Below are 13,033 nucleotides of genomic sequence, written 5' to 3' on the forward strand. Positions count from 1 at the left end.
ATCTTCTACAAATGTAAACAAACTTGTTTGTCTGAGCAATTGGCTGAACACAAAGTAGGACTGAATGGACTTTCTCGGCTCTGTAGTTTTACATTGTTTTATTTTTGAATGCAGCTATTTTTTGTACATAATTCTACATTTGTAAGTTAAACTTTCATGATAAAGAGATTGCACTACAGTACTTGCATTAGGCGAATGAAAAATACTATTTCTTTTGTTTTTTACAATGCAAATATTTGTAATAAAAAATAAATATAAAGTGAGCACTGTACACTTTGTATTCTGTGTTGTAACTGAAATCAGTATATTTGAAAATGTAGTAAACATCCAAAATATGTAAATAAATGGCATTCTATTATTGTTTAACTGTGCGATTAATCGCATGGTTAATTGTGATTAATTTTTTTAATCACTTGACAGCCCTACTTTTTATCCCGCAGGAGACTATTTGTTTATTTCAAGATTTCTGTAATTGAGAACAGCTTCTCAAATTGGTATGGGGAAAAGGTAAACACAGATTCTAATTTCTGAAAACAAAAAATATACAGTAGAACCTCAGAGTTACAAACACCAGTTATGAACTGACCAGTCAACCACACACCTGAACTGGAAGTACGCAATCAGGCAGCAGCAGAGACCAAAAAAAAAAAAAAAAAGGGCAAATACAGTACTGTGTTAAATATATAAAAAAAACAAACCTAAATACTACTAAAAAAATATAAAGGGAAAGTTTAATTTTGTTTTGCTAAGGTAAGGAAACTTTCTGTGCTTGTTTCATTTAAATTAAGATGGTTAAAAAGCAGTATTTTTTCCCTGCATAGTAAAATTTCAAAGTCAACATTCAGTTGTAAACTTTTGAAAGAACAACCATAATGTTTTTTTCAGAGGTACAGACATTTCAGAGTTATGGACAACCTTCATTCCCAAGGTGTTCGTAACTCTGAGGTTCTACTATATCCTGCACTCAGTTATATCAGATATGATTTATTATTTACAACATTTATGAAAGCCCTCAACAAGAAAGAATGAAAGGGGGATATAAGAAACCAGTCAACTTCTATTTTTTCCCTCTGAATCTAAAGAAGAGAAAAGTCAGTTGACCTGTAATGAAAATGTTTGCTATCGAACCTGGAGAATGCTCATAAACCAGTTAATGCTGAAAACACCATTAAGAGGAAAATATGAGACACACTGACGTTTCCATTAAAGTTTTATTTAAACTAGCATTTGTTAATTTCAATATTGAATTATGCTTTAACAATTATTCATGAAATTTTCCATACCGGTAGCTTCATTTATAGAAAAATATGCTTATTTGAAACATCCGTTGAGTTTTCATATTCTTTTCAAATCGAATTTAGTTTGTTGCTTTACATCAAGGAATTATTTCTGAAAGTTTAACTTAAGGCCCAGGAGACTACAACAACATGTAACATGGCAAAAACCCCTTTAGTGATACTGGGTCTGATTCAAAACCCAATGACGTCATTGAGATCCTTTCCCTAATCTGGGATTAGGCCTAGATTTACCAGGTTGCCTTCTGACACCTTGAAAATCCAAATGGCAACTTGCCTTTTCACCATTTAATTCAACTGTTGTCAAATAATATGTGGGACAGAGACGCAGTATTTTCATAATCATCATGTTCCAGGAGGAGAAACAGGTGGATTTGTCAGAACCAGACAGGGGATGCCATTCAAATGCATGTATGTACAATGTTAATATGACTCAATAGCGAGTGAAAAGGCAGTAGGAGACCTTAGCTACATGCTTTGTCATTAGGGAGAGTAACAAGAGCTGAACCTTTCACCCCCAGATTCTGAAAGGGAATAGTATACAGTATGGAGTGAAACAAGGGAAAAGTAAGAGTAATATAACTGAATTTAAAGGTATGAAAGACATGAGAAAAGTCAAAGTCAGAATAAAGCAGCACAAATCTGAAATAGAGATATGTATGAACAAGGAAAGGTTTTAAAGCAAGAACCAAGAATCTGGTCACAACATTTCATTAATAGATGACTATCAATTTAAAAAGGGGATTTCTGCTAATCTCTGTCAGTCAAGATACAGAATACTATGAAAAGTGGGAGAATTTCCTCCAAAGACGTGGTGAGCCAACTGTACTTTTTCTTCTGCAAAATATCATCTCTACAAATGACCAAATAACTATAGATGTGCTTAGCAAAGCAATCAAACTTTTTTCCATTTACAGGCTTACACCGGAGGCCAGACAGTCTATGGAGAAACGGAATTCTATCCCCCACCCAAAAAAAGTGTTAAATTGAATTCAGTGCTTGAGAGAGAAACCAGATTGAAAGGCACTGAGGTCTTTTATTTAATCCATACACAGGCTTCTGGATCCATAAACCCAGGGTGTGGCATTGTCATGTTTTGAAGAGACTGCCTATAGAGGAGTGAAGATACTGTAGGTGATGTCAGACCCCCTTGGTCCTTGGTCTTTCTTTGCTCAGACTGCCAATGACTGCAATTGTGGTGAGTAGTTTTTATGATGTGGAGATATGCACTAGGAACTGGGCAGCGATTGCCAAATTGGTTCATGTAGGACAGAGTAGCAGACAGTAACAACCTCCTGTCACTACTGACCTGGAAAGGATTTGGCTTAGACTTATTCTACTTGAATTCAAGAACAATGCTTCTAGACATTTGTAATGCACAAATTATTGGATGAAATGTCTTCTGAATTTAAAATTTCAATGCAAACTCAGACTTACCTTTCCTGTCAGGACAGAAGGAAATTCTGTGTCAAACCTGTTGCTCAAGCCAAACCTTGAAGATAAAAGAGACAAACAAAATATATTCCATCCAACTTATTTTATGTGTCCCTTTTTATAATATAAGTTATGCAACACTTGATTTGGTGTTTAAGGAAAAAAAAGAATGAGAGTAGAATGTTTTCCTATATTTGTTTGTACTATTAACATATTATGTAAGTTTTCATAAATGTAAAGTGTTTTTACACCTAAAATGCTTTTACAGAAAAAAAAATTGTGACTAGAAGGGTAGCTTGTTGCCTTCTTGAAGCAAGTAATTTTTAAACAGATGGCCAGGCAAAGAATTCTCAGAAAACAGAAGTAACTCAAATTTAAATCAAATTTAAATAAAAAAAATACTATTAATATTAGACTCCAATTGCAATTTGAAGAGGTCAATTAATCGTTTTATACAAGTTATTAGTTTGTGCTTGTTCATGTCACAAATTCACATATAGCAGATATATCTAGCAATAAATAAACGAGTTTGTCTTCCCTATACAAACCCTGTAGCCTAATATTTAAGAACAGTTATATTAAGTTGAAGCAAATTCACACATGCAATACCTATGAAAACTCATGCATACCATAGATTTTAAGGATTATGAATTTTAAGCAAAATAAATTTTACATTCATCAACAATAGTGGCTGGATTTCTATCAGAAAAGTAGTTGTGTAAAATTTACACATTGCTCAGCAATAGGCAGTGAAACCTAAAGGGAGCCAGGTATCTTGCAGAGCTTAGTAGCTCTGCAAGGAAACTGGAAATAGGAGTAGCTCCTGATCCTACACAAACTGAAAATTTTAATCAGTTTAGTAAGTAAACTGGTTTGTAGATTGCCAGGTTCATGCTTAAACATGTCACTTGGTGCGGTGAAAGCTGCTTTCTTTTTACAAGTGTAAAACTAAGAAGTTAAATAGGTTCAGAGGCTAATCCTGCCACTCAGCAAGCACCTTGTGGCTTTGTTATGATTGCTGGGTCCCTGAGATATTTCACTTCCTTCTCCTATGAAGCTCTGTCCTTCACAGTTCTACAGGATCCTGTGATATACATGGCCTCACTGAGCTACAAACTTTTATACTTGAAGAAACAAAGCTGTTTACTGTGCACTGAGTTTAGTGCTTCACTACAAACCCTACTAAATTATCCTACCTGGTTACTTCCAACCTTTCCTTTTAATCATAATATTCCTTTGATGTGTTTTGTACAGTTATATTTCTTGTAGCAATCTTTGTTAAGTGTTTTTGGGGATGGGGAGAATATGCATAACAAGCCTCCAAAAACAAAAACTAAGACAAATCACAAGTTCTCTCCCCTCAAAGTTACATCAGTCATCTATGCAAATTCCAACATTGCTGACCACCACACATGTCCACTACCATTCTGCATACCGTAACACCACAGACAAACCTGACAATTTAACAGTGATACTCAGAGTGCGGCCTGAAGCCGCAAGTGGCTCTTTGCAGTACTTATTAAAACACTGTGTGATTTAATTATTAACCAATCTAAGTTAACAACCAGTCAGGATGCTTTTACTATGTTATTAACCAATTAAGTTAGGCTGTGAGAATTATTTATATAATCAATTCACATGACTGTGACTCTTGGGTAATGTTGATCGCTAATTTGGCTCCTTAACCACTCAGGTCTTAGTATCACTGATTCAACACATGAAATCGGCAGTGTAGATTAGTGCATAATTAACTCTTAACAAAAGTGAAGCATAACAAAGAAAACTGGTGCAGTCTTAGAAAAACTCTATAACTAAGCCCATTACAATGTTTGTCAACAGTACTAGTGAAGTCTTATAAAGCATTCAAATAGCTAATATAACAGTCAGAGCCATGACGCTAGTAATCTGTTAAAAGCAGCACCTGCATAAAATGTGCAATAAAAAAAATAAAAATCAGATATACATAAATGTATACCTGAGGTTGCACCTCAAATGCACACCTGATGCCATGCTTAAATAAAACTAGGTGGTCATTTCATTTCATTTAAAGTTTGTCAATTAGGACACTCAAATGCACACTTAAATTCTAGAAGTCAGCTGGCTAAGTAGCTGAAGTGTTGTGTTGTTACTCCGTACGTCTGCTCAATGGTCCAATTTTTACAGAAATGCTTTTGTCCTTTTAATCTTCCTCAAGTATCTGCACTCTTAATTTCTTATATAGTATAAACATTAGCGTATCACTTCTAACTAAGTATATTAATAGTTCTTACGCACAGCAATAGCAACCCAAGACTACAGTTTGTAAAAGACAAATTTTAGACCCATGGTGCTAAAGAAACATTATAAATCTAGTAATAGAAAGCAGAAGTACTACAAGTCAAAACAGACATTTCTCATTAATATTTACAAAAAGTTAATTTCTATTAATCTTCACTGTAAACACTAATTCTTAAATTAAACTCGTGCTTGTTTTGGATTACCTTTAAGCATTTAGACAAATACAAAGGTTACTAAACTTTATCTTGTTTCCACTTTCTGCCAATGTATTTTGACATGCCAGAATTCATTTTCAGTTTGTCTTCTTATTTAAACCTACATAACTACAAGAGTAATAAGATAGTCTTTATTTAACCTTAAGGAAAAAAATTAGGTGTACAAATACATAACTAGCAACTAAAGAAGTCTGTTCTTGAGCATCTACTATGGGATTTCCCAACTATTAGCAATGATGGATCTAAATCAGTTTACAAAATCTGAGCAATAAAATAAGACAATATTTGTATTTAGATACCCCATTTTGAAAATTGAGACACTTAATATAATTCTGAGGTACTCATTGATTTATGTCCCTTTAAAATTCCTTCAGCACAACCAACCCCACCAATGGGGAAAAATAGATTAGTACTTTTCAATTACATTTGGTAAGAATGACAAGTGCTTTTCTAAAATAGCAGTGTATATTTTACTGAATGGACATTGAAGGCATTATTGTAGCACACCTTCATTCACCACTACTGTATCAGTCCCAAAACCATTCCCTCCAATTTCAAATAAAAATTTTAATGTATAACACATTCAAGAAAGCTCAACTGAGGAACTGTATCTTGTTTACAACCAGATTCTCTTACTCATTTTTACAGATGAGATGTCTGAGACCTTGTCTATGTTGGGAGTAAAACTGTGCTAAATTACATGTTTAGACAGCAGTTCCTTGCAGGGTTCTAGCACATTTTTACTACTGTGTGCCTAGCGGTTCCCTCTAAGAACCATGCTTCATGTTCTACTATGCAGTTCTCAGATAACCAAAATCCCTACTCACAGCAGCCAGGGAAGCCATTCAACAAGCCTACTAGCAACAATAATTTCTGAGCCCTGAATTCAGATCCATAGATTCCAAGGCCAGAAGGGACCATTGTGTTCATTTAGTCTGACCTCCTCTATACTACAGGCCAAAGAACTTCCCCAAATGAAATTCCTAGAGCAGATTTTTTAGAAAAACATTCAGTCTTGATTTAAAAATTGTCAGTGATGGAGACTCTACTATGACCCTTGGCAAATTGTTCCAATGGTTAATTACAATCAGTGTCAAAAATATATGCCTTATTTCAAGTCTGAATTGGACTAGCTTCAACTTCCAGTCATTGGATTATGTACCTTTCTCTGATAGTTTGAAGAGTCTATTATTAATAATTTGTTTTCCATTTAGATACTTACAAAATGTAATCCAGTCACCCCATTATCTTTGTTACGTAGTTTGTGCTCTCCGAGTCCACCACTAGAAGGTAGGCTTTCTATGACATATGTGTGAGTTATAACATAGAATCATAGAAATGTCAGGCTGGAAGGGACCTCAAAAAGTCATCCAGTCCAGCCCCTTGCCCTAAGGCGGAACCAGGTAAACCCAGACCATCCCTCACGTGTTTGTCCAACTTGTTCTTAAAAACTTCCAATGACAGAGATTCCACAATGTGCCTTGGCAGCCTATTCCAGAGCTTAAATACACTTATAGTTAGAAAGTTCTTCCTCATATCTACCCTAAATCTCCCTTGCTGCAGATTAAGCACATTACTTCTTGTCCTACCTTCAGTGGAGGTGGAGAACAACCAATCACTCTCTCTTCATAAGAGTCCTTAAAATACTTGAATACTGTTATCAGGTCTCCCCTTAGTCTTCTTTTTTCAAGACTAAACATGCCCCTTTTTTTAATCTTTCCTCAATAGGTCAGGTTTTCTAAACCTTTTATCCAATTTGTTGCGGTGCTCTGGACTCCCTCCACTTTGTCCACATCTTCCTTAATGTGTGGTACCCAGAACTGGACACAATACTGCAGCTGAGGCCTCACCAGTGACAAGATGATGGGACAATTACCTCCTGTGTCTTAAATATGAAACTCCTGCTAATACACCCCAGAATAATATTAGTCTTCTGTGCAACTGCATCACATTGACTCATATTCAATTTGTGATATACTATAACCCCAAATGCTTTGCAACAGTACCACCACCTAACCAGTTATTCCCCATTTTATAGCTGTGCATTTGATTTTTCCTTCCTAAGTGAAGTACTTGCCATTTGTCTTTATTGAATTTCTTCTTGATTTCAGACAAACTCTCTAATTTGTCAAGGCCATTTTGAATTCTAATCCTATCCTCCAAAGTGCCTGCAACCCCTCCCAGTTTGGTGCCATCCACAAATTTTACAGACAGACTCACCACTCCATTATCCAAGTCATTAATGAAAATATTGATTAATACCAGACCCCAGACTGAACTCTACAGGGCCCCAAGATACACCCTCCCAGTTGGACAGTGAACCACTGATATTTTATAACTGCTCTCTGAGGCCTGGTCTACACTACGCATTTAAACTAAATTTATCAGCATTAAACCGATTTAATGCTGCACCTGTCCACACAACGAGGCACTTTATATCGATCGGTACAGAACAACTGGTAACTGTCTCTGCTACCTTGCAAAGGCAAATGAATGCTGCTGTGTAGCACTGCAGTACTGCCTCTGTCAGCAGCATCCAGTACACATACGGTGACAGTGACAAAAGGCAAAACGGGCACCATGGCTGCCATGCTCTGGCATCTGCCAGGGCAATCCAGGGAAAAAGGGCGCGAAATGATTGTCTGCCATTGCTTTCATGGAGGAAGGGATGAGTGACGACATTTACCCAGAATCACCCGTGACACTGTTTTTGCACCATCATGCATTGGGATCTCAACCCAGAATTCCAATGGGCGGGGGAGACTGTGGGAACTATGGGATAGCTACAGGATAGCTACCCAGAGTGCAACGCTCCAGAAATCAACGCTAGCCTCGGTACATGGACGCACACAGCCGAATTATTCTCCTTTGTGTGGCTGCGTGCACTCGACTTTATACAATCTGTTTTACAAAACCGGTTTATGTAAAATTGGAATAATCCCATAGTGTAGACATACCCTGAGTATGGTCTTTCAACTAATTGTGCACTCACCTTATAGTAATTGCATCTAGACCACATTTCCCTAGGTTGCTTATGAGAATGTTCCGTGGGACTACATCAAAAGCCTTACATGGTGATTCAAAAAGTTAAACTGTGTAGCATAGATAGGCTTGGCAGAATATGATTTTTTTAAAAATAATTTTACAGATAATGGTGTTTATTTGTAAGCAATTTTTATCGATTTAAATCTTCACAGTTGTACAAAGTTATCACATCAAAATATAAGTAAATATCCTTAAATCAAATCCTTAAGTTCTCAAGCAACATTTTTCTTACTCTGCCTGTCTGATAATCAAATTTAAATTGTGGAAATATTTTTTGTTGGTTCGTGTATGTACGGTGAAATTGATGTTCACTGATATTTACTGGTAAAAAAATCTAATACTTCCAGGCCTCGGTATAGATGGGCCTATGGCATAAGAAGGTTGAGTACTTGTCCAAGTTCACAAAATGAATTAATCATCCCCAGAGGAGGAAGAATTGGAGCACAACAATAAGTGAACAGGCTGTCAGCTTCAAGAGATGGAGTCTTGAGTAAGGGGCAAACCACAAACTATTTAAAAGAGGTTGGCATCTTGCTCTCGTGCAAGGAGACTGTAATCAATTGCATTAGTGGCTCTAACACTTCCTCATTGGCTTTCTCCAGCCACAACAGACACAGATCATAGTTATCCCCTAGCAACTCTTAAAACAGCAAGTGAAGCAAAGTAGTTTTTGCCAGATGAAACTAAGTATTTGTCCTATAAGTAATTTAAACTAAGATTTTAGTAGGTGGCCACTAACTGTGTGTTGTTCTGTAGGTGAGCTACTTGACATGTGTGGTGTTTGATATGCAAAAGTAATGAGCATTCACGACTGCCACTGAAATCAGTGGGAGCTGTGGATGCTTAGCATCTCTGATAATAAGGTATTAGCATAAATTCGGGAGACAAGGGATCTTGAATTCTAATTCTGCCTCTGCCATGGATTCAATGTGTGACCTCAGATAAGTTTCCACCTCAGTTTCTCCATCTGTAAAATGGGGAGAATTTTATGAATCTTGCTGACAGATGTGGAGATACATTCATGAATATTTGTGATGCACTCAGATTCTATGACTGGAAATGGTTGGGTCTTTACACTAATTGAATCTATTTCCCCATGTTAAGTTCTCCTCATGCCTTCTACGGGTCATCTCGATTATCACTTCAAAGGTTTTTTTTCTCCTGCTGATGATAGCTCATCTCAATAGATTGGCCCTTACAGTTGGTATGGGTACTTCCACTTTTTCGTGTTCTCTGTATGTATAAATATCTTCTGTCTGTGTGTTCCATTCTATGCATCTGAAGAAGTGAGCTGTAGCCAACGAAAGCTTATGCTGAAATAAATTTGTTAGTCTCTAAGGTGCCACAAGTACTCCTGTTCTTTTTGCGGATACAGACTAACACGGCAGCTACTCTGAAACCTCAGATTCTATAGCGATAAGTGCTCCAGTAAAGGCCATGAAGGAATAGTTAATTTTATATTCCGTACAGGGTTTTGATGGTATGCAGTAAACAAGGCAAAGATCACACATTGAATGCTGAGGATAAAAAGATACTGAATTGCCTCATTCCCAGATCATCATCCATCCTGTACACTTTATGCAGGGATCTTATGGAAAAAATAGTATATGATGCCACTAATCATCATATCATGATGCATATGCAAAAGGGGCAGAATTCAGGTGGCATAGGCATTTCCTATCTTTTAAAACTGAAAGTGTTAGGCAACCTAAATACACGAGTTGCAACTAGCACCCACTATAATATCAGCTGAATAACAAGTTCTCTAGCCCCTAAAATGCACAGGCAAAAGGTTAGCAGAAGAATCAGTACAAATAGCAAAAAACTTGATTAAAAAAAAGGCCTTAGTGGAATCCAGGGATCCATATTTAGTATTGTAGCATATTGCAGGCCACCTTAAAGTGCTTTACTAGGATCACCATGGGCTTAAAACCTTTGCACCAATATCTAACGAGTTTCTTGAGCCTATTAACCCTGAAGTAATTACATTCAAGGAATCTGGACCAGAAAGTTAGATGGGAATAAGAACAATTATCTTCTGCCTCATTGTAAGTGGTAGATAATGCCAAGATTCCAAAATGGCTGGCAACCTGCCAAGATACGTTATACCATTTGTACCAAGATCATGCATCATAACCATCCATAAGGCTCAGTTCTAAAGGAAGAACAGAAGATATCTAAATAAAACCCAAGGAGTACAATGGGTCCCTGTCTCTCTCTATGGTTTTCACTGACTAGGTGAGCCTGTATTACTTCTGTCAGAACAGGAGTGCTATCAGGAGTATTCTAGGCATCTTCAAAAGACAAACAAGCCTCCTGGTGCCCTATCCAACAGGCCACTTATGAAAGGTATTGTTTCCAACAGAAGAAGTGGCTTTATGACACAAAGTGACTAAAGTTCAGAGACAGCATGTATCGACAGAGTCCATTAAGAGACACAATAGTTCTCATTTGCCAGTGGGTCAGCATCACCTACTCTGACCTTCTAGAGTCCATTTGAGTTCTATTGACTGTGTTTATTAACCGGTTGTATTAGTTTGAGGTGTTTTAAGATGTAAGAGTGATCTGTATCACATCACTGGGACTAGGCAATAAAGAGCACTACTATACCATCATTTCTATTTGCCATACCTTTCTTATTCAAAGAGGTGGGGAGGGAAGATGAGAATACCAATAATAAGATCATGCAATTATATAGGCCAAGTACACAACTTGATGATACTGAATTATTTAATGTATTGCTTTCTTTTACCCCCTGACTTAGACATTACTAGTTGGCGCATTTCTTGTAGGTATCACACTAGAGCTGGATTTTGAGAAGGGAACTGAAAGAGAAGCAAATCTAAGGATTAGTTCAGTGAAGGCACTGATGTAATATAGGCATCGGGGAAGAGAGCACAAAGACAGTGTGAGAGAAGTAAACAAATGTGTGACTGAAGCCAATTTTTATCTAACACATGTTTTAAATACTAACTGCATAATTAGTAAGATATGTGCCTATCATTCCAATCACTTTGCTGCTGTGTTACATCCCTTTTATCCCTATCATTTGTCCTTTTTAGACTGTATGCTATTTGGGGCAGGAACTTTGTATTTTTGTGTTTCGAAAGCTCCCAGTACACCAGAAAAATGTAAACAAAAGACTGCCTTAGAGACTAATGCCATCATAGAGAGGACCTCCATCAGCACAAGCAGAAATTCTGTGGTGCCATGGAATAACCTGTACATAAATATTAGCTCAAACCAAACCTGATTTAGGGATTTACAGATAGAACCAAAACTATATTTGATACTGTGTCTATTAGAATGCAAGATTCTCTTATTCCCCATGCCTTTGCTTCAAACCATTAGATCACACCACAGAGAGAAATGCATCATCTTTTAACAGTCCAAACACAAGCATAAGATGAAACATGGTTTATGGAGTTATACAATACACAAATGTGAAATACTGATGATTTCCCATCCCATTTACTGTGTAAGATAAATTATGATCTGTACATTGCCTTCTGTTCAATTTCTTCACTGGTAAGAAACAGCCTATTTTTAAACAGCTGACAGTGTGTTATGCTGATTGATCATTCTATGTATTACAATACTATAAAATAATGGCAAAATTCCTCAATTTATTTAATTTTGTTTCAGATTTTTTCATTATAAAACTTCTGAACTGCCCATGGTAAAAATGGTAAAAGTTAAATTCAGTAACTCAAATGTTTCAAATTTACAACACAACATACCCAGATGTCCTCTCTCTGCAGTACTGCGTGGAGGCCCAATGGCTGAGTTGAACCCAAGAAGGAATATAGTAAAATTGTGGGCACAGACACTTAAATCATCCATTGATTCTATTGTCTTGTGGTGTTAACTTTTAAACCCAAGCAGGAACTATTTTCAGTCTGGAGCAATGAACTTAAGATACTAAGTGTTGGTCAGCTGTTTTTTCTGCAGCTAGAATAGATAGTGACAAGGTTTTTGGTTGACCCAAGTTGCTGGAAAATAGGATGTTTCCCAGCCTAAGGCAAAGCATACACAAAAGAAACAAAGATGTAAAGGAGCCAGGCCTGAGTCACAAAGCCCTTAGGCAGGGAGCTACTTTTGTTGCATTATTCGTGGTAGTGTTGACAGAGCAGCCCGAAGCCAAGAACACTTCCTGATCGCCTCCACCCACAGCAGCAGCAGCAGCACATCCCCACCAGCACGGATCTGACTGCTCAGCAAGGCAGCTCCCCCATCATGCGGGGCTCCTGCCCACGCTCCCTCAGCCCCCCTTCCCCTGCCTACCGCCCCTTACTCGCTCACCCTCACCCCCGCCCCCAGTAGCCCCCACAAGCCCCCACGCCTTACACGGTGATGTGCCCGGCGCCCCGTACCGCCACAGGGTCTGGCGCGTCTCGGGGCCGGGGCAGCTCCTGGCTCCTCACCACCGGCTCGGACTCCTCCTCCTCCTCCTCGAGCTCATAGATAGTGTCGAAGTCTGCCATATTGGGGAGCAATACGCTCATCTCCCCCCGCCCCCACCGAAACGCCCAGTGCGCATGCGCACTGACCCGAAGTGGGCGGGGCTCGGGCCGCTCGCGGAGGGTGAAGGGGAGCGCTGTGTGCGCATGCGCTGCCTGATAGGCTAGTTCACAGTGTTGTGTGCCTCTTCTCCCGGTTCTCAGCAAAGCGAGGTGGTGCGGGCAGCTGCTGCCTAGGGCCCCGTCAGGTCATGGCAGCCAAGGTCCCTCCGCCTGTGTGTAAAGGGGGTGGGCAGGCTGGGGGTCT

At 38.2% G+C, this 13,033-nt stretch overlaps 1 protein-coding gene across 1 annotated transcript in view; it reads right to left on the reverse strand.

Moving 5' to 3' along the window:
- Window positions 1–12,772, reverse strand: part of LOC127056626 (cysteine-rich hydrophobic domain-containing protein 2-like) — a 33,021-nt gene extending 20,249 nt beyond the window's left edge. Inside the window, exons 1-2 of the mRNA XM_050964712.1 lie at window positions 12,614–12,772; window positions 2,733–2,787 (exon numbers count right to left, since the gene is read on the reverse strand). Coding sequence (XP_050820669.1) covers window positions 2,733–2,787; window positions 12,614–12,771 — 213 coding nt within the window. The 5' untranslated portion in view covers window position 12,772. The remainder of the gene's footprint in view (window positions 1–2,732; window positions 2,788–12,613) is intronic.
- Window positions 12,773–13,033: the final 261 nt, after the last annotated feature.

Source organism: Gopherus flavomarginatus, chromosome 8, assembly GCF_025201925.1.
Source record: "Gopherus flavomarginatus isolate rGopFla2 chromosome 8, rGopFla2.mat.asm, whole genome shotgun sequence".
Taxonomy (NCBI): domain Eukaryota; kingdom Metazoa; phylum Chordata; order Testudines; family Testudinidae; genus Gopherus; species Gopherus flavomarginatus.